The sequence below is a fragment of the Tachyglossus aculeatus genome, chromosome 2 (genome assembly GCF_015852505.1).
Source record: "Tachyglossus aculeatus isolate mTacAcu1 chromosome 2, mTacAcu1.pri, whole genome shotgun sequence".
NCBI classification, from domain to species: Eukaryota; Metazoa; Chordata; class Mammalia; order Monotremata; family Tachyglossidae; genus Tachyglossus; species Tachyglossus aculeatus.
This window is the reverse complement of record NC_052067.1, coordinates 133103391-133124830: the sequence shown is the minus strand read 5'-3', so window position 1 is coordinate 133124830 and position 21440 is coordinate 133103391. Positions and strand designations below refer to the sequence as shown.

The following is a 21440-nucleotide window of genomic DNA, read 5'->3' as shown; positions in this document are numbered from 1 at the left end:
GTAACTTCAGTGACATTGTCCTCTCCTGATTCTCCTCCTATCTCTCTGTCCACTCCTTCTCATTATCGTTTACAGGCTCCTCCTCTGCCTCACACCATCTGACAGAGAAGATCTTTCAAGGCTCAGGTCTGGGTCCCTTTTTATTCTTCACTTACACTCACTACCTTGGAGAATTCATTAGCTCCAACCAGCAGGGTGGCAACAGAACAGGTAATCAAGAAAGGAGAGGCTCTTTTTGAGATGAACTTCTAGAATAATGTAAGCTAATGTGGAAAGAGCACCAATCCTGCAAACAAACTCAATGGCACAATAAAAGAGAGTCTTTGCATGTGCACAATGTGGTTTGAACAGAGGGACACGTCCTTTTCAGGCACAAAAGCACTCATAAATGAATGTCACTGTCTAAACCATATCCTTCAAAGAGAACCCATTCTTCCCCTAGTGTGGGAGCTGCTTTCTTCTAAAATCCCTTGTTAAGAATAACTCCCTCTGTTACTTACTCGTGTTAATAATAATAATAATGGCATTTATTAAACACTTACTATGTGCAAAGCACTGTTCTAAGCGCTGGGGAGGTTACAATGTGACCACGGTGTCCCACGTGAGGCTCACAGTCTTCATCCCCATTTTACAGATGAAGTAACTGAGGCACAGAGAAGTGAAGTGACTTGCCCAAAGTCACACAGCTGACAATTGGAGGAGCTGGGACTTGAACCCATGACCTCTGACTCCAAAGCCCAGGCTCTTTCCACTGAGCCATGCTGCAGTTCTAACCAACATGCATGCTCAGGTGCTCAGGCCTGGTTCTCTAAAGATTAATTCCATTGTGTGCTTCCAAACCAGTCAATTCCTGGAAGAAAACTTCCCAAATTCCTAACAGCATTCCATCCATAATGCAAAGTGAAAACATGAATTAGGATTAGGGCAGAAGTGAGTGTGCAAAGGAGAACTCTTCGTTCAGCTACAAGTAGGCAACTTCCACCAGGTGTCACTTCCATCCCAAGAAACCTCATTTGTCAAAATCCAGTTAAAATCACATTTAATAAGCATCGCAGTCTATGAAAGCTTGTCAATTTCCAGGTAAATAATACAATTTTGAAGCTGCTGAACTTATTTTCCCACACTTTACCTTTCCTTTGTCCCTCTCTTGAATTTCTGGTAGGCTGGAGGGAGGATACTGAAGTGAAAGGGAAGTAGCGTGGCTGATTTACTTGTACCCACCCCAGCACTTAGTACGATGCATGGCACATAGTAGGCTCTTAACAAATACCACAATTATTGTTATTAATAGAGAGAGAGAGCACAGGCCTGGGAATCAGAAGGACATGGGTTCTAATCCTAATTCTGCCAATTGCTTGAGGTTTGACTTTGGACAAGACACTTAACTTCTCTGTGCCTCAGTTTCTTCAACTGTAAAATGGGGATACCTGTTCTCCCCCTTTCCTCTTCCCCTCTTCCCCCTCCCCATCCACCCCCGCCTTACCTCCTTCCCCTCCCCACAGCACCTGTATATATGTATATATGTTTGTACGTATTTATTACTCTATTTATTTATTTTATTTGTACATATTTATTCTATTTATTTTATTTTGTCAATATGTTTTGGTTTGTTTTGTTGTCTGTCTCCCCCTTCTAGACTGTGAGCCCTCTGTTGGGTAGGGACCATCTCTGTATGTTGCCAACTTGTGCTTCCCAAGCGCTTAGTACAGTGCTCTGCACACAGTAAGTGCTCAATAAATATGATTGAATGAATGCTTAGACTGTGAACCCCTTATGGGACAGCGACTATGTCCCACCTCAACTTGTACCTACCCAGCACTTAGAACAGTGTTTGGCACACAATAAATACTTAACAAATACTATCAGAAGAAGAGACAGTGTTAGTTCCAGCAGTATTGAGAGAGGGATTCAGTTGATTCCTATTTACTTTAATCTGTCTAATTCATTTCAATCATTCAATCAATCAATCAATCGTATTTATTGAGCGCTTACTGTGTGCAGAGCACCGTACTAAGTACTTGGGAAGTACAAGTTGGCAACATATAGAGATGGTCCCTACCCAACAGTGGGCTCACTTTTAATGTCAGCTATTCTATCCAGCTGTATCCTTTTACTTTATTGAGATCTCCATAAATATTGACAGGGAATATGCATTTCATGTAATTCATGTAAGAATGAAATTTTTTATTCCTTGCCTTCCAGGGGCTGAAGTCTGAGGAATTGACCCCTAGCCGTTTCCACCATGAAGCTGACTCCGGTCCCTACCCCAATCCTGGGTGGCCAGGGGTCCCACATGTGGAGCCTCTGCTGTCACAAGACTCCCTCAGGCTGCTGTGAAAATCTTCCTCACTCCTTCTCTTTTCCCCCTGTTTCATCCCCATTGTCCAAGGTGAGCTCCTCCATATAAGAGAAGCAGCATGGCCAAGAGAAGCAGCATGGATCAGTGGAAAGAACTCTGGCTTTGGAGTCAGAGGTCATGGGTTCAAATCCCGGCTCCGCCATCCGTCTGCTGTGTGACCTTGGGCAAGTCACTTAACTTCTCAGAACCTCAGTTACCTGATCTGTAAAATGGGGATGAAGACTGGGACAACCTGATCACCTTGTATCCCTCCCAGCGCTTAGAACAGTGCTTTGCATATAGTAAGCGCTTAACAAATGTCATTATTATTATTATTATACAGAGGAGTTCTGAGTTATTTCATTCGTTCAGTTGTATTTATTGAGCACTTACTGTGTGCAGAGCACTGTATTAAGTGTTTGGGATGTACAAATTGGCAACATATAGAGACGGTCCCCACCCAACAACGGGCTCACAGTCTAGAAACCATAGAGCCAATGCCAGCTGCCTCCTCCTGGACCCCAGGTGCCATGGAGTCTGTCTCCCCCTTCTAGACTGTGAGCCCATTGATGGGTAGGGACCGTCTCTATATGTTGCCGACTTGTACTTCCCAAGTGCTTAGTACAGTCCTCTGCACACGGTAAGCGCTCAATAAATACGATTGAATGAATGAATGGAGCTGCTAATCCCACGGGTTGCCCCCAGCAGCAATTCTGCTGGCTCCCTCTCTTCTCCCCCTATGTCCCTTCATCCTTGTAGCCCAGGGTGAGCTCCTCAGCACAGAGAAAAAGCTCTGAGCAACTTCAGGACCGAGTCCATGCCCTCCCCCAATCCAGATCTCCCCTCATCTACATCACACCCTGAGGACCTCACTTTGTAGAGCTGCTGCCTTTACCTGTATATATGTATATATGTTTGTACATATTTATTACTCTATTTATTTATTTATTTATTTATTTATTTATTTTACTTGTACATATCTATTCTATTTATTTTATTTTGTTAGCATGTTTGGTTTTGTTCTCTGTCTCCCCCTTTTTAGACTGTGAGCCCACTGACCGTCTCTATATGTTGCCAACTTGTACTTCCCAAGAGCTTAGTACAGTGCTGTGCACACAGTAAGCGCTCAATAAATATGACTGATTGATTGATTGATTTACGGAGCATCACTTCGGGGTGGCTACTTGATGCCCACGCTCACCCCCCATCACCCTCACATCATCACTTGTCTCATCATCCATCTCCACTGTGAGACTTGATTCAGTGACCCAGAACCATCACACCCTTCCCACATATACACCCACAACCCAACAGTGACACGCCAAGATGAGTTCCCAACACTGTCCTGGAAGACAGCCTCACAACAATAACTGTTCATGGTTCAATCTATGTTTGCGCCCACGGACACCTCAGATATAGAAGCAGTAGTACGTACTGGACGTGTTCTTCACTTAAACATACCTTAAAACATGGAATGCCCTCCCTCCACACATCCACCAAACTAGCTCTCTTCCTCCTTTCAAAGCCCTACTGAGAGCTCACCTCCTCCAGGACGTCTTCCCAGATTAGTTGCCAGCTTGTACTTCCCAAGTGCTTCGTACAGTGCTCTGCACACAGTAAGCACTCAATAAATACAATTGAATGAATGAATGTATATATGTTTGTACGTATTTATTACTCTATTTTATTTGTAAAATAAATACATGGCAACATGTATTTTTAGACTGTGAGCCCACTGTTGGGTAGGGACTGTCTCTATGTGTTGCCAATTTGTACTTCCCAAGCGCTTAGTACAGTGCTCTGCACATAGTAAGCGCTCAATAAATACGATTGATTGATTGATTGATTTGTACATATTTATACTATTTATTTTATTTTGTTAATATGTTTTGTTTTGTTATCCGTCTCCCCCTTCTAGACTGTGAGCCCACTGTTGGGTAGGGACTGTCTCTATATGTTGCCAACTTGTACTTCCCAAGCGCTTAGTACAGTGCTCTGCACACAGTAAGCGCTCAGTAAATGCAATTGAATGAATGAATGAATGAATGAGTCCCCTTTTTCCTCTCCTCCTCCCCATCCCCCTGACCTACCTCCTTCCCCTCCCCACAGCACTTGTATATATTTGTACAGATTTATTACTCTATTTATTTTACTTGTACATATTTGCTGTTCTATTTATTTTGTTAATGATGTGCATATAGCTTTAATTCTAATTGTTCTGATGATTTTGACACCTGTCTACATGTTTTGTTTTGTTGTCTGTCTCCCCCTTCTAGACTGTTGGGTAGGGACCATCCCTACATGTTGCCGACTTGTACTTCCCAAGTGCTTAGCACACAGTAAGCGCTCAATAAATACGATTGAATGAATGAATGAATGAATGAGTCGCTGCCACCTCGGGACACCTCGGGACACCTCCAGCCACCCTACAACTCATTGTCACCTGCCAACTTGTACTTCCCAAGTGCTTAGTACAGTGCTCTGCACACAGTAAGTGCTCAATAAATACAATTGAATGAATGAATTGATCCTAGTGTCCCGGATTTCCCTGAAATCTTGGTGTGGGGCATACACCCACCCCACTAAGCAACCTCCAGGCCACATGGATCCAAGTTGGCAGATCAAATGGAGATGTGAGCGGTTCTTCTGGCTTTTACTCTCCAGAGGGAATGTTGGAGATGAAACAAAGAGTGGATAAATGTATTAAAATTCTACACAGATACACATCCCATGCCCAACATCCACAGCCGTGTGCTGCAATCTGGGACGGGAAGGATTTAAAGAGTCTGACATGGAGCAGGCTATTGTCCCTGCCTTTTTGATGCTGCTTGTCTCTGGGAGTGGTAACAAAATTCATTTATGCTTGTCTGGTCTTCTTCTAATGTCCCCTCCTCTCCCTATCTGACTCTTAGTAGTAGAGAGAACAGGTGAGTTAACTGAGGCACTGAGAAATTAAGTGACTTGCCCTGGGTATCCAGGAGGCAAGTGGCAGAGGCAGGATTAGAACCCAGGTCCTCTGATTCCCACACCCGTGCTCTATCCACTAGGCCATGCTGCTTCCCATAGCACTTTAGGAAACAAAGGCCTGGGTTCAACTTCTGTGTAGGCTATATAACCTCTCCAGGCCTCACTTTTTTTGTTTTTTGGGGGGTTTTATGGTATTTGTTAAGGATTTCCTATGTGCCAGGCACTGTACTTTCTAAGTGCTGGGATAGATACAAGCCAATCAAGTTCGACCCAATTTATGTCCCAAATGGGGCTCACAGTCTTAATCCCCATTTTACAGATGAGGTAACTGGGTCACAGAGCAGTAAAGTGACTTTTTCAAGGTCTCACAGCAGACAACTGGCAGAGCCAGGATTAGAACCCTAGTCCTTCTGATTTCCAGGCCTATGTTCTATACACTAGGCCACTCTGCTCCTCACTTTCCCCATTTGCAAAATGGGAATAATGATACCTGTCTTTACCTTATAGGACTGTTGCCAGGGCAAAAACGACCTAAGTAATTGGAAAGTGCTTTGGAAACAGAATCACTAAATAAAATCATAGGATTATTACAATGATGCTCTGGTTTTTTGACTGCTGCAGGAAAGGCCAGGGGCTAGAACCCCTGGGGAGGACCAAGGTCAAGGTAAGAGAGGGCAGAGCTGTGGAGCCCAATTGCCCATCAGAAGCCGAGGGGCTGAACTCAGCGGGAAGAAAATTTAGAGTGAAAGAAATCTGCTCCTCAGACCAGACCACCCTTAAGTTTGGGTGGGGAGGCACAGCTTGGATGTGACTGAGGATTAATAGGAAGAGAAGCAGCATGGCTCAGTGGAAAGAGCCCGGCCTTTGGAGTCAGAGGTCATGGGTTCAAATCCCAGCTCCGCCAATTGTCAGCTGTGTGACTTTGGGCAAGTCACTTAACTTCTCTGTGCCTGTTACCTCATCTACAAAATGGGGATTAAAACTGAGCCACCCAGGGGGACAACCAGATCACCTTGTAACCTCCCCAGCGCTTAGAATAGTGCTTTGCACATAGTAAGTGCTTAATAAATGCCATCATTATTATTGTTATTATTATTGTCCTGGCAACTATTATCTATGATTCATACAGATCTGTGTTAATTCTCAGGATCTGTTTGATGAAGGAAACTGACATCCATTGGCAACTTTCAGAGCAACTTTACCTGTAGCCCATCTCCCATCTGTCCTTTCAAGGAGATATCATATGACCCCAGACCACGAGATACCTTGAGTGCTGTATTCCAGGAGGGGAGGAGGTTTAGTGTTGGCTGTGTATCACTGTGATGGCTGGAGCCACAGTGAAACTTCCGTGGCAGAGCGCTGTGCAAAAACCAGCAGGTGAGAGAGAGTGCGACTCCAGTGTGGCAGCTAAGTCAAGCTATTATTGAGCCAGGCCTGCCCACATCACTCCTCAAACTGCAGGAGGACTGGGGGATCATATTGACCACCCAGGACCTCATCCACTTTCCTAGAATATGGAAGGGAAGAGAGACCCTTAACGAGAGAGAGAGAGAGAGAGAGAGAGAGAGAGAGAGAGAGAGAGAGAGAGAGAAAGTCTGTTAAATACAGAAGCAAAGAAAATGTGAGACAGAGAATCAGGAATAGCATCAGAACACAACTGAGGTCCTAAAAGATCAGGGGTGAAGAAAAATATTGATCAAAACAGATTGAGATTCAGAGACAAATTCAGGAACACTGAGAGTATCCCTGAGAGAAAGAGAGAGAGAGAGAGAGAGAGAGAGAGAGAGACTCAGAGAGATGACAGAGAGGCAAAGGGAAATAAGACTTACAAAGATGGTGACAGGAAAGACAGAGAAATAGAGAAGACTGGGAGCTCTACAGAAGGAAAGATAGAATCAGAAAATCAGAAAGACTGAAACAGAAATAAAAGTCATTAGGCATGGCAGGGAAGGGAGTCTCTTAACATGAGAGAGAGAGAGAGAGAGAGAGAGAGAGAGAGAGGGAGAGAGAGAGAGAGAAAGCCTGTTAAACACAGAAGCAAAGAAAATGTGAGACAGAGAATCAGGAATAGCATCAGACCACAACTAAGGTCCTAAGAGATCAGGGGTGAAGAAAAATATTGATCAAAACAGATTGAGATTCAGAGACAAATTCAGGGACACTGAGAGTGTCCCTGAGAGAAAGAGAGAGAGACTCAGAGAGATGACAGAGAGGCAAAGGGAAATAAGACTTACAAAGATGGTGACAGGAAAGACAGAGAAATAGAGAAGACTGGGAGCTCTAGAGAAGGAAAGATAGAATCAGAAAGACTGAAACAGAAATAAAAGTCATTAGGCATGGCAGGGAAGGGAGTCCCTTAACATGAGAGAGAGAAAGAGAGAGAGAGAGAGAGAGAGAGAGAGAGAGAGAGAGAGAGAGAGAGAGAGAGAGAGAGAGAGAGAGAGAGAGAGAGGGAGAGAGAAAGCCTGTTAAATACAGAAGCAAAGAAAATGTGAGACAGAGAATCAGGAATTGCATCAGAACACAACTGAGGTCCTAAAAGATCAGGGGTGAAGAAAAATATTGGTCAAAACAGATTGAGATTCAGAGACAAATTCAGGAACACTGAGAGTGTCCCTGAGAGAAAGAGAGAGACTCAGAGAGATGACAGAGAGGCAAAGGGAAGTAAGACTTACAAAGATGGTGACAGGAAAGACAGAGAAGTAGAGGAGACTGGGAGCTCTAGAGAAGGAAAGATAGAATCAGAACGACTGAAACAGAAATAAAAGTCATTGGGCATGGAAGGGAAGAGAGTCCCTTAACACGAGAGAGAGAGAGAGAGAGAGAGAGAGAGAGAGAGAGAGAGAGAGAGAGAGAGAGAGAGAGAGAGGGAGAGAAAGCCTATTAAATACAGAAGCAAAGAAAATGTGAGACAGAGAATCAGGAATAGCATCAGACCACAACTAAGGTCCTAAAAGATCAGGGGTGAAGAAAAATATTGATCAAAACAGATTGAGATTCAGAGACAAATTCAGGAACACTGAGAGTGTCCCTGAGAGAAAGAGAGAGAGAGAGAGAGAGAGAGACTCAGAGTGATGACAGAGAGGCAAAGGGAAATAAGACTTACAAAGATGGTGACAGGAAAGACAGAGAAATAGAGAAGACTGGGAGCTCTAGAGAAGGAAAGATAGAATCAGAACGACTGAAACAGAAATAAAAGTCATTGGGCATGGAAGGGAAGAGAGTCCCTTAACACGAGAAAGAGAGAGAGAGAGAGAGAGAGAGAGAGAGAGAGAGAGAGAGAGAGAGAGAGAGGGAGAGAGGGAGAGAAAGCCTATTAAATACAGAAGCAAAGAAAATGTGAGACAGAGAATCAGGAATAGCATCAGACCACAACTAAGGTCCTAAAAGATCAGGGGTGAAGAAAAATATTGATCAAAACAGATTGAGATTCAGAGACAAATTCAGGGACACTGAGAGTGTCCCTGAGAGAAAGAGAGAGAGAGAGACTCAGAGAGATGACAGAGAGGCAAAGGGAAATAAGCCTTACAAAGATGGTGACAGGAAAGACAGAGAAGTAGAGAAGACTGGGAGCTCTAGAGAAGGAAAGATAGAATCAGAAAGACTGAAACAGAAATAAAAGTCATTAGGCAGAAGTCACTGGTCTCCAGAAGAAACCAAAGCCTAAGTCCATAGATGTACTTGGAGAAGCAGCGTGGCTAAGTGGAAAGAGCATGGGCTTTGGGGTCAGAGGTCATGGGTTCGAATCCTGGCTCCACGATATGTCTGCTGTGTGACCTTGGGCAAGTCACTTAACTTCTCTGAGCCTCAGTTACCTCATCTGCAAAATGGGGATTAAGACTGTGAGCCCCACGTGGGACAACCTGATCACTTTGTAACCCCCAGCGCTTAGAACAGTGCTTTGCACATAGTAAGTGCTTAACAAATGCCATTATTATTATTATTAGATGTTCCTTAAAGGTCTCTTCTGGATCCTATAGTCTTCTCAGTCTTCAAACACTGTTTTGGGGCGGGGGTCTAATGATTCACATGGTTTCAGCTGCACACACACACACACACACACACACACACACACACACACACACACACACACACACACACACCCCACTCACCCACCCACCCATCCATGCATGAATATTGCTGTCCTTTGTACTTGAAGAAATTTGGTTATGTGAACCAAAATTCATATCGACAATATACAACCAAAACTTCTTAGTAGCCACAGACAGCTATAAGCTGGGACAGAATCCTCCTACTGTGGCAGAGCACCAACCGATAACACAATGATAGATAAGGATGTGAATCAAGGAGGCCAGCACATCTTTTGGAAGACTAACATTATGGGATCAGGCTCAAAACCACGTTAAAAATCTGCATAGTAGAAGTGTTGTTGTTTGTACGCATGTATTACTCTATCTATTTTGCTTGTACATTTTTATTCTATTTATTTTATTTTGTTAATATGTTTTGTTTTGTTGTCTGTCTCCCCCTTCTAGACTGTAAGCCTGCTGTTGGGTAGGGACCATCTCTATATGTTGCCAACTTGGACTTCCCAAGCGCTTAGTACAGTGCTCTGCACACAGTAAGTGCTCAATAAATACAACTGAATGAATGAATGTTGTTAAAACTTCTCTATGGCTGGGAATCCTGGAGCAGTTTCTTCAGTACTATTCCTTCAGTACTACTTATGGGACCAGTTCAGTATCAATAGGCAAGACAAGGTAATAATAATGATAATAATGATGGCATTTATTAAGCGCTTACTATGTGCAGAGCACTGTTCTAAGCTCTGGAGGTCACAAACAATAGAGTTCTGAAACAAAGTCAGTCTCCTGGCACCAAATTTCTGCTCACCTTAATATACCTATACTGGATGGAACATGGGAGGCTACCCAAAAAACTACAATATGGTGTGATAAAAGAGCAACCAAAAGCAAGAAAGACAGAGGAAACCTTTTCAAATAGGGTAAAACAAAACCTTAGGAAATGCTGCATCCCAGCTGAGAAATGTCAGTCAAGTGCTAAAGACAGACCAGCAGAAGCAGTGTGGCTCAGTGGAAAGAGCCCGGGGTTTGGAGTCAGACGTCATGGGTTCGAATCCCAGCTCTGCCAATTGTCACTGTGTGACTTTGGGCAAGTCACTTCACTTCTTTGGGCCTCAGCTACCTCATCTGGAAAATGGGGATCATCATCATCATCATCATCATCATCAATCGTATTTATTGAGCACTTACTGTGTGCAGAGCACTGTACTAAGTGCTTGGGAAGTACAAGATGGCAACATATAGAGACAGTCCCTACCCAACAGTGGGCTCACAGTCTAAAAGGGGGAGACAGAGAACAAAACCAAACGTACTAACAAAATAAAATAAATAGAATAGATATGTACAAGTAAAATAAATAAATAAATAGAGTATATAATAATAATAATAATGGCATTTATTAAGCGCTTACTATGTGCAAAGCACTGTTCTAAGTGCTGGGGAGGATACAAGGTGATCAGGTTGTCCCATGGGGGGCTCGCAGTCTTCATCCCCATTTTACAGGTGAGGTAACTGAGGCACAGAGAAGTTAAGTGACTTGCCCAAAGTCACACAGCTGACAGTTGGCGGAGCCGGGATTTGAACCCATGACCTCTGACTCCAAAGCCCGGGCTCTTTCCACTGAGCCACGCTGCTTCTACAAACATATATACATATATACAGGTGCTGTGGGGAAGGGAAGGAGGTAAGATGAGGGGAATGGAGAGGGGGACGAGGGGAAGAGGAAGGACGGAGCTCAGTCTGGGAAGGCCTCCTGGAAGAGGTGAGCTCTCAGTAGGGCCTTGGGTTAAGGATTAAGACTGTGAGCCCCCTGTGGGACAACCCGATCACCTTGTAACCTCCCCAGCATGAGGTGCTTTGCACATAGTAAGCACTTAACAAATGCCATCATTAGTATTATTATTATTATGTACAGCTAGGCAGCGTGGCTCAGTGGAAAGAGCACAGGCTTTGGAGTCAGAGGTCATGGGTTCAAATCCTGGATCCACCAGTTGTCAGCTGTGTGACTTTGGGCAAGTCACTTCACTTCTCTGTGCCTGTTACCTCATCTGTAAAATGGGGATTAAGACTGTGAGCCCACCCTTGGGACAACCTTATTACCGTGTAACCTCCCCAGCACTAAGAACAGTGCTTTGCACATAGTAAGCGCTTAATAAATGCCATTATTATTATTACAGCTATTGGGAAACGGCTCCTTGTGAGCAAAACCTTTGTAAGGAATGAGAAACAAGGAGGCAAAGGGTGAACAGTTCCAGACACTGCAAACATTAAGCATGACAATATAACAAGGAGAAACAGCGTGGCTCAGTGGAAAGAGTCCGGGCTTTGGAGTCAGAGGTCATGGGTTCCAATGCCGGCTCCACCGATTGTCAGCTGTGTGACTTTGGGCAAGTCACTTAACTTCTCTGTGCCTCAGTTACCTCATCTGTAAAATGGGGATTAAGACTGTGAGCTGGGACAACCTGATCACCTTGTGACCTCCCAAGTGCTTTAAACAGTGCTTTGCACATAGTAAGTGCTTAATAAATACCGTTATTATTATTATTATGTACTGCTATTGGGAAATGGCTCCTTGTGAGCAAAATCTTTGTAAGGTATGAGAAACAAGGAGTCAAAAGGGTGAACAGTTCTAGACACTGCAAACATTAAGCATGACAATATAACAAGGACACCCATTGAATGCTCTCCCACATTGGCCTTTTTGGCCATGTATACTCTATGAAGAAGCTAAAACAGTGAAATAATGCACCTATGGATGTATGTTTGCCTGAAAAAAACAATGCAGAACTCACAGCTCTGACTACAATATGCACAAAGATTGTTCCTTGCTGTCCATTTTGTTGTTTGCAGCACCTTAAACCTTCTCACTTTACCTCCTTGCTTTACAATCCTTTTAAAGTTTTTGCTCAAAAAATGCTGCTCCTTTCTTAATTCCAGGGAACCAGGCTGGTCTATCTTTAGCAATTGCTTCCCAGTTTTCAGCTGGGATGCAGAGTTGATTGAAACATTTCATTACAGCCCCATACCTTTCTTCTCTCACCTTGCTTTCAATTTCCCAATTGCAACTCACCCTTTTTCCTCCCCACCTCCATCCCCCCGGCCCTACCTCCTTCCCCTCCACACAGCACCTGTATATATGTTTGTACAGATTTATTACTCTATTTATTTTACTTGTGCATATTTACTATTCTATTTATTTTGTGAATGTTGTGCATCTAGCTTTATTTCTATTTATTCTGATGATGTGACACCTGTCCACATGTTTTGTTTTGTTGTCTGTCTCCCCCTTCTAGACTGTGAGCCCATTGTTGGGTAGGGAATATGCCCAGAAATGCTCTGGGCATGTTACTCCCCTCCTTAATAATCTCCAGTGGCTACCAATCAATCTGTGCATCAGGCAGAAACTCCTCACCCTGGGATTCAAGGCTGTCCATCCCCTCGCCCCTCCTACCTCACCTCCCTTCTCTCCTTCTACTGCCCATCCCGCACCCTCCGCTCCTCCACCGCTGATCTCCTCACCGTACCTCGCTCTCGCCTGTCCCGCCATCGACCCCCGGCCCACGTCATCCCCCGGGCCTGGAATGCCCTCCCTCTGCCCATCCGCCAAGCTAGCTCTCTTCCTCCCTTCAAGGCCCTGCTGAGAGCTCACCTCCTCCAGGAGGCCTTCCCACACTGAGCCCCTTCCTTCCTCTCCCCCTCGTCCCCCTCTCCATCTTACCTCCTTCCCTTCCCCACAGCACCTGTATATATGTATATATGTTTGTACGTATTTATTACTCTATTTTTTTATTTATTTATTTTACTTGTACATATCTATTCTATTTATTTTATTTTGTTAGTATGTTTGGTTTATTTATTATTTTTTTTTCTCTGTCTCCCCCTTTTAGACTGTGAGCCCACTGTTGGGAAGGGACTGTCTCTATATGTTGCCAATTTGTACTTCCCAAGCGCTTAGTACAGTGCTGTGCACATAGTAAGCGCTCAATAAATATGATTGATTGATTGATTGATTGATAGGGACCGACTCTATATGTTGCCAACTTGTACTTCCCAAGCGCTTAGTACAGTGCTCTGCGCACAGTATGCGCTCAATAAATATGATTGAATGAATGAATGAATATAATAATAATAATAATAATGGTATTTGTTAAGCACTTACTATGTGCCAAGCACTGTCCTAAGCACTGGGGTAGATACAAGGTGATCAGATTGTCCCACATGGGGCTCACAGCCTTAATCTCTGTTTTACAGATGAAGTAACTGAGGCACAGAGAATTTAAGTGACTTGCCCAAAGTCACACAGCTGACAAGTGGCAGAGCTGGGATTAGAACCCATGACCTCTGACTCCCAAGCCCGGGCTCTTTCCACTGAGCCAGGCTGGGTATCTTGTGGTGGTCTATTCTCCTCACACACCACACTCAGTTCAACCGTGTTGTGGTAAGTATAGCTTCAGTGCTAAGAGACTGAATTCATAGAGAAGTAGTATGGCTCAGTGGAAAGAGCACGGGATTTGGAGTCAGAGGTCATGGGTTCAAATGCTGACTCTGCCAATTGGCAGCTGTGTGACCTTGGGCAAGGCACTTGACTTCTCTGTGCCTCAGTTACCTCATCTGCAAAATGGGGGATTAGGACTGTGAGCCCCCCGTGGGACAGCTTGATCACCTTGTATCCTCCCCAGCTCTTAGAACAGTGCTTTGCACATAGTAAGCGCTTAATGAACGCCATCACTATTATTATTCTTTTGGATCCAGTGCTGATATTGGATGTTGAGTGCAGCCCATGAATGACACTGCCCATGACTTGGCATCTATGTGGAGTTCACATCACAAAACCATAGAGACACCTGGACGGAACTATAGCTCTGCAAATCTTTACTTTCCTGGGGATACGATCAATCAATCAAACAATCATATTCACTAAGCACTTAAGTGTGTGCAGAGCTATGTACTAACTACCCGGGAGAGCATAATACGACAGAGTTCCCTGCCCACAGTGAGCTTACAGTTTAGAGGGGGACATAGACATTCATATAAATAAATAAATAATGGATATGTACAGAAGGGTTGTGCGGCTGCGGGAGGCGTGATAAAGGGAGCAAATTAAAATGCAAGGGTGAAACATAAGGGAATGGGAGAAGAAGAAATGAGGGACTAGTTTGGGAAGGCCCCTTGGAAGAGTTGTGTGTGCAATAAAGTTCTCCATCACCTTGCCCCTGAGCTTACAGTTTAGAGGGGGACATAGACATTCATATAAATAAATAAATAATGGATATGTACAGAAGGGTTGTGTGGCTATGGGAGGAGTGAATAAAGGGAGCAAATTAAAATGCAAGGGTGAAACATAAGGGAATGGGAGAAGAAGAAATGAGGGACTAGTTTGGGAAGGCCCCTTGGAAGAGTTGTATGTGCAATAAAGTTCTCCATCACCTCGCCCCCTCCTACCTCACCTCCCTTCTCTCCTTCTCCAGCCCAGCCCGCACCCTCCGCTCCTCTGCCACCACTAACCTCCTCACTGGGCCTCGTTTTTGCCTGTCCCAATGTCGACCCCAGCCCATGTCCTCCCTCTGGCCTGGAATGCCCTCCCTCCACACATCCACCACATCCACATCCATCTCTTCCTCCCTTCAAAGTCCTACTGAGAGCTCACCTCCTCCAGGAGACCTTCCCAGACTGAGCCCCCCCTTTTCCTCTGCTCCTCCTCCCCATCGCCCCCACTTTCTCCCTCTGCCCTGCCCTCTACCCCTCCCCACAGCACTTGTGTATATTTGTACATATTTATTACTCTATTTTATTAATGATGTGTATATATCTATTTTGATGGCATTGACACCTGTCTACTTGTTTTGTTTTGTTGTCTTTCTCCCCCATCTAGTCTGCAAGCCTGTTGTTGGGGAGGGACTGTTTCTATCTGTCTCCGAATTGTACTTTCCAAGCACTTTCATTCATTCATTCATTCAATCGTATTTATTGAGCGCTTACTGTGTGCAGAGCACTGTACTAAGTGCTTGGGAAGTACAAGTTTGCAACATATAGAGACGGTCCCTACCCAACAATGGGCTCGCAGTCTAGAAGGGGGAGACAGACAACAAAACAAAACATATAAACCAAATAAAATAAATAGAATATATATGTACAAGTAAAATAAATAGAGTAATAAATATGTACAAACATATTTACATATATGTAGGAACACATATATATGTATGTATTCACAGGTATACATATGTACACTTAGTATAGTGCTCTGCACACAGTAAATACAATAAATAAATATAATAAATACGATTGAATGAATGAATGAATGAATGAATGAATGAATGAATGAATGAAAGAATGAATAAGGCTTTGAAGGTGGGGAGAGTGATTGTCTTTTAGATATAAAGTGGAATGGCATTTCTGGAGCAGCATGGTTCAGTGGGTAGGGACTGTCTCTATATGTTGAGCCTGTTGTTGAGTAGGGACCGTCTCTATATGTTGCCAACTTGTACTTCCCAAGCATTTAGTACAGTGCTCTGCCCACAGTAAGCACTCAATAAATACAATTGAATGAATGAATGAATGGAAAGAGCCCGGGCTTTGGAGTCAGAGGTCATAGGTTAAAATCCCGGCTCCGCCAATTGTCAGCTGTGTGACTTTGGGCAAGTCACTTAACTTCTCTGAGTCTCAGTTCCCTCATCTGTAAAATGGGGATGAAGACTCTGAGCCCCACAGAGGACAACCTGATCACCTTGTATCCCCCCCCCAGCGCTTAGAGCAGTGATTTGCACATAGTAAGTGCTTAACAAATGCCATTATTATTATTATTATTATTATTAACAGCAGGGTGTGGGCAAATGTGACTGGCGAGATAGATAAGATAGAGGTACAGTGAGTAGGTTGACAATGGAGGAGTGAATTGTGCAGACTGGGATGTCTCAGGCTAACAGTGAAATAAAGTAGAAGGGGGCAAGGATTGGATGCTTTAAAGCCCATGATGAGTTCCTTTCCACCACCTCCTTCTGTTCCTGAATCTCCCTTTCTCTCTGATCTGCCGATCCCGTAATAGGCCTCTCCCTTTTTTCTCTGTTCTTTTCAAATAATCTCTCTGTGTTTTTTGCAGATTGGTCTTTTCTGTTATTGGTCCAGTTTGTCTCGGCAAATAAAAGCAAGAAAAAAATATAAGACAATTCTGAGGAACATCAGGAAGAGTATAAAAAATAAAGCCAAAGAAACTGCATCATCAAAGGTATTGGTAGCCAAAGCAGAACCTCAGGGAGGTACCCAGCATAGAATTACATTTGAACAGATTCTTTACATTTCTCATTGACCAACCTTCTACAGAGAAGAGCATGGAGAGACAGGAAGGTTTTGGTTATGTTACATGTCATTGTGCTATGCTAACTACTATGGATCAGGGACAACAGTTACAGTAAAACCATGTAAGTAACCAATTTAGAGCATCATTCCATCATAGGCAGAAAGAAAAATGGTAAAACGCTGTTGGCGTGGAAGAGATTGCATTATTTGTTCTTCCAGTAAGCAGGTTGGGGATTAAGCTGATCAAGGGTAATTGTGATAGAAGCAGCGTGGCTCAGTGGAAAAAGCTCGGGCTTTGGAGTCAGAGGTCATGGGTTCAAATCCCAGCTCCACCACTTGTCAGCAGTGTGACTTTGGGCAAGTCACTTAACTTCTCTGTGCCTCATTTACCTCATCTGTAAAATGGGGATTAAGACTGTGAGCCCCATGTGGAAATCTGATCACTTTGTAACCTCCCCTGTGCTTAGAACAGTGCTTTGCACATAGTAAGTGCTTAACAAATGCCATCATTATTATTGTTATTATTTCAGGAGCCAGTGACCATCCTAGGGGAGAGGTGCCTGCCCAGGAACAATGGGAGAGTCTCACAGTTGCGTTTTGGGGGTCCTATGCTTCTGTGGGGTTCCTGAGGGGTTGAGGGGGTGGAAGGAAACCGATCATCCTTGGATCAGAGAGATCAGGGATGCGGCAGTGGCGAGGCTCTAATCCCTTCTGTTAGGTTTTGTTTTCAACCCTCCCATCTCCCTGGGATTCTTAGGAGAGATTTGCCAATTAATAAACTCTGAGGGGTCATCTGGAGGGACCATCTGCCTCCCAGCAGAATGCCATCTAGTAACCCCAGACAGATAAGGATTTCTCTTTAAAAACCCCAGAGGAGAGTCTTTTAGTCACCCACTCGATCGTCTAAAAGACGTCTATATCAGACAGTTCTACTGAGTCTTCCTCTGCCCTTCCCTCTGCAGAGCCAGCCTGATATCTCAGCGGGGCTGGAGGAACAGCCTGTTCCCAACCCCAGAATGGGAGGACTCAGGATTCTGTCCCCTCAGCCTCCCTCTACACTCAGTGATCCCGTTTTCTTCCCTTCCCTACCAGCTCCAAAAACTTCTCCCACTTCTCCAGGTATCTTCTGTTTTCTTTCCTGATCCACTCAGGGCCCTCCTCCCTTTGGCCCTCCTCCCTCTTCCATCCCTCTGCCCAGCCTCCTTAGCCGGTTGGTACAGCCCAGCTCCTTCCTAGTAATAATAATAATAATAATTAATAATAATTCTGGTATTTGTTAAGCACTTACTATATGCCAAGCACTGTTCTAAGCACCGAGGGAGATAAAAGGTAATCAGTTGTCCCACATGGGGCTCGCAGTCTTCATCCCCATTTTCCAGATGAGGTAACTGAGGCACAGAGAAGTGAAGTGAGTTGCCCAATGTCACACAGCTGATAAGCGGTGGAGGTGGGATTCGAACCCATACCCTCTGAGTCCCAAGCCCATGCTCTTTCCACTGAGCCACGCTGCTTCTCAGGTGACCTGATCCTGGCTGCTCCTGACATGGCTTGCACAGTAAACCCCTCTCTATGTTGTTGGTTTTCTCCTTCGGGTGTAAGTCTGCAGCTCCGGGGTCTGCATTGCTCATGAGCTGACCCCCATCCCGTGAACGGGGTCTTGAATGTCCACCATTATTCTTCCATGGCTGCACTCAGTTTTAGGAACCAGTCTTCTCGGACACCAAAAGCCTGGCAGGATCATTTATCTGCTCTCAAGGGCAATAAGTTGGATCTGATCATCAGTTTTCAGCTCACCCATCCCAGGGGAATGGGCCTTCATGGTCGGAGGCTCCTTTGGATCAGGCACCCAAGGTTTTCCTGACATTATCTGAAGTGTCTTGGGCTAGGAAAATGGTCCACTCAGATTCCAGGATATGCAACGCTTGGCCATTCTCCAAGCAGCTCTATAATATCTCTGTCTTCACTGTTTCCTCCTGGCAGGGGCTGTGAAACTGGCGGGGGATTCTCTCCACCTCTCCTGCGCAGACGCTCGATTCACCTTCAGGGACTATGAGATGGGCTGGTACCGGCAGGCTCCTGGGCGAAGACCGGAATGGGTCTCCCACATTGACCCCACCGGGAGATACCCACAGTACGCAGATGCCGTGAGGGGCCGCTTCTCCATCTCCAGAGACAACACCAAAGGCCAGCTGTACCTGCAGCTGGACAATCTGCAAGTCGGGGACAGCGGGCGGTATTACTGTGTGAGAGTCACAGTGAGGGGAGGATACTGGGAGCCCCCACACAAACCACTCTCTGTTCCTGCTCGACCCTGGCGGAGGTGAGTCTTGGGCTGCTGTGGCACAAAACCACAGAGGAAACCCGTCTCCCCGGTAGCAACGACTGAGAGGCGGAGCCCTGCCCAGGTCTGGTGGCACTGGAGGCCCAGCAGGAACAGCAGCATAAAGGACGCTAAGCAAAGAGCTAATGATTGGAGTCTCTACTCCCAGGTCTCCCAGACTCTAACCATTGCTCTGATTCTGCTCCCCTGAAAACAAACCAGCTCAGCATCCTCATTCTCGCTCTCCTCCCCCTCATCATCATCATCCTCATCACCACCATTGCTGACTGACCTTCTCTTGGGTAATAATAATAATAATGGGGATGGCATTTATTAAGCGCTTACTATGTGCAAAGCACTAAAGACGATACTGGAATGTTACAACTCCCCCAAAGACCATAGTAAACAAGAAAGCAGAACACTAGCTCATTCCAGTCCAGGCACTTTCATTCGCTTAGTACAGTGCTCTGCACACAGTAAGTGCTCAATAAATATAATTGAATGAATTCCCGGTCTCTCCCTGGAGGAAGTAGTTCACAAGTTCAGGCGCTGGGCACATGCACTCTGCAAAACTGACTATTCATTGCTTTGGCCCATCAATGGTAGCTTGTTGTGGGTAGGAATTTTCACTCTTTATTGTTGTATTGTACTTTCCCAAGCGCTTAGTACAGTGCTCTGCACACAGTAAGCGCTTAATAAATACGATTGAATGAATGAATGAATGAATGTTATTTTTGGAGTGCAAATGTGTTCAAAGCACTGTAATAAGAGCTTGGGAAAGTACAATACAACATAGTTGGTAGACATGTTTCCTGGTCATAAGGAACATACAGTCAAGAGTGGGAGACAGACATTAAAATAAATTACAGAAATGTACATGAATGCTGTGAGGCAGAAAGGAGGGTAAATACTGAGTGCTTAAAAAGGAGAAATCTAAGTGCAAAGTGATGTAAAAGAAAGGAGTAGGGGAAAACGAGGCATAAGCAGAGAAGGCCTTTTAAAGAATATATTATTTTAATAAGGTTTTAAAGGTGGAGAAGGTGGTTATCTGTTGTATGTGAAGGGGGATGGGGCAGGGAAAGGGGGAGGGAATGGCTTAAGTCATCGTGGGGAGTTTGGATGGGAAGGAGATGGGATGCTGAGAAGGAAAGGCAGACATGGGTTGATTAGAGGGAGGGAGCTGAGGAGATTTAGTGAGGGTTATAGGCGACATTGTCTGCAGCAATAACTGCTTAATCTGGTGGTGGAAGAACGTGGGCCAGGGGTCAGTAGCGAAACAGATGAGATTGCGGTACAGTGAGTAGATTGGTGCAAGAGGAGTGAAGTGCGCGGAGTGGGCTGTAGTAGTAATAATGATGGCATTTGTTAAGCGCTTACTATGTGCAAAGCACTGTTCTAAGCACTGGGTGGGGTATACAAGGTGATCAGGTGGTCCCACATGGGGCTCACAGTCTTAATCCCCATTTTACAGATGAGTGAGGCATAGAGAAGTTAAGTGACGTGCCCAAAGTCACACAGCTGTTTAGCGGCGGAGCCGGGATTAGAACCCATGACCTCTGACTCCCAAACCCGTGCTCTTTCCACTGAGCCAAGCTGCTTCTCTAGTAAGAGATTAATGGTAAGGCAAGAGGGAGGAAGCTGGCTGAGTGTTCTAAAGTTGGTGGTAAGGAAGAGGGAGATGGGATTTCTGTGAAACTCTGTAAGAGGAAGGGACTCATGTGGGAGTGGACTGTCCAACGGGAATGCATGCATGTTCAGTTTCCTCTAAAACTGAAACATGTGTGGGTGAAGGGGGACTTGTGTGTGAGGTTTCCACCGCCTGTCCAGGGAGAGGAGGCATGACTGCCGAGGTGGCTGGAGAGGGGAAAGTGGGAAAGCACTTGCAGCTCCTCATTATGTTCCAAGGGGCTCGTGGTTGTTTTCTTTCTATTTTAAAAAATGACAAAAAATAAATCCCCCTGGGTCGGCAGCAGCCCAGGGAAGGGGTGACCCCCGGGCTGATGCGCAAAGCCTGGAGGCCTCTATCACGGCTGCATGGATGTAAGCAGAGCGGTTGCATCTTGGTGTGCTCCTTGACTCCTCTCTCTCATTCAATCAATCAATCAATCATATTTATTGAGTGCTTACTGTGTGCAGAGCACTGTACTAAGCACTTGGGAAGTACAAGTTGGCAACATATAGAGACAGTCCCTACCCAACAGTGGGCTCACAGTCTAGAAGGGGGAGACGGAGAACAAAACCAAACTTACTAACAAAATAAAATAAATAGAATAGATATGTACAAGTAAAATAAATAAATAAATAAATAAATAAATAAATAAATAGAGTAATACATATGTACAAACATATATGCATATATACAGGCATATATATACATCCAATCTGTCACCAAAACCTGCCGTTCTCACCTTCACAACATCGCCAAGATCTGCCCTTTCCTCTCCATCCAAACCGCCACCTCGTTGCTTCGATCTCC

At 44.7% G+C, this 21440-nt stretch overlaps 1 protein-coding gene across 1 annotated transcript in view; it reads left to right on the top strand.

Moving 5' to 3' along the window:
• The window catches only part of LOC119950161, a 56972-nt gene that overhangs the window by 24192 nt on the left and 11340 nt on the right, over positions 1 to 21440 (top strand). The window contains exons 3-7 of the mRNA XM_038772235.1: positions 16676 to 16766; positions 17275 to 17285; positions 18076 to 18091; positions 18625 to 18899; positions 20943 to 20949. Of these exons, the coding sequence (XP_038628163.1) occupies positions 16676 to 16766; positions 17275 to 17285; positions 18076 to 18091; positions 18625 to 18899; positions 20943 to 20949 (400 nt within the window). The remainder of the gene's footprint in view (positions 1 to 16675; positions 16767 to 17274; positions 17286 to 18075; positions 18092 to 18624; positions 18900 to 20942; positions 20950 to 21440) is intronic.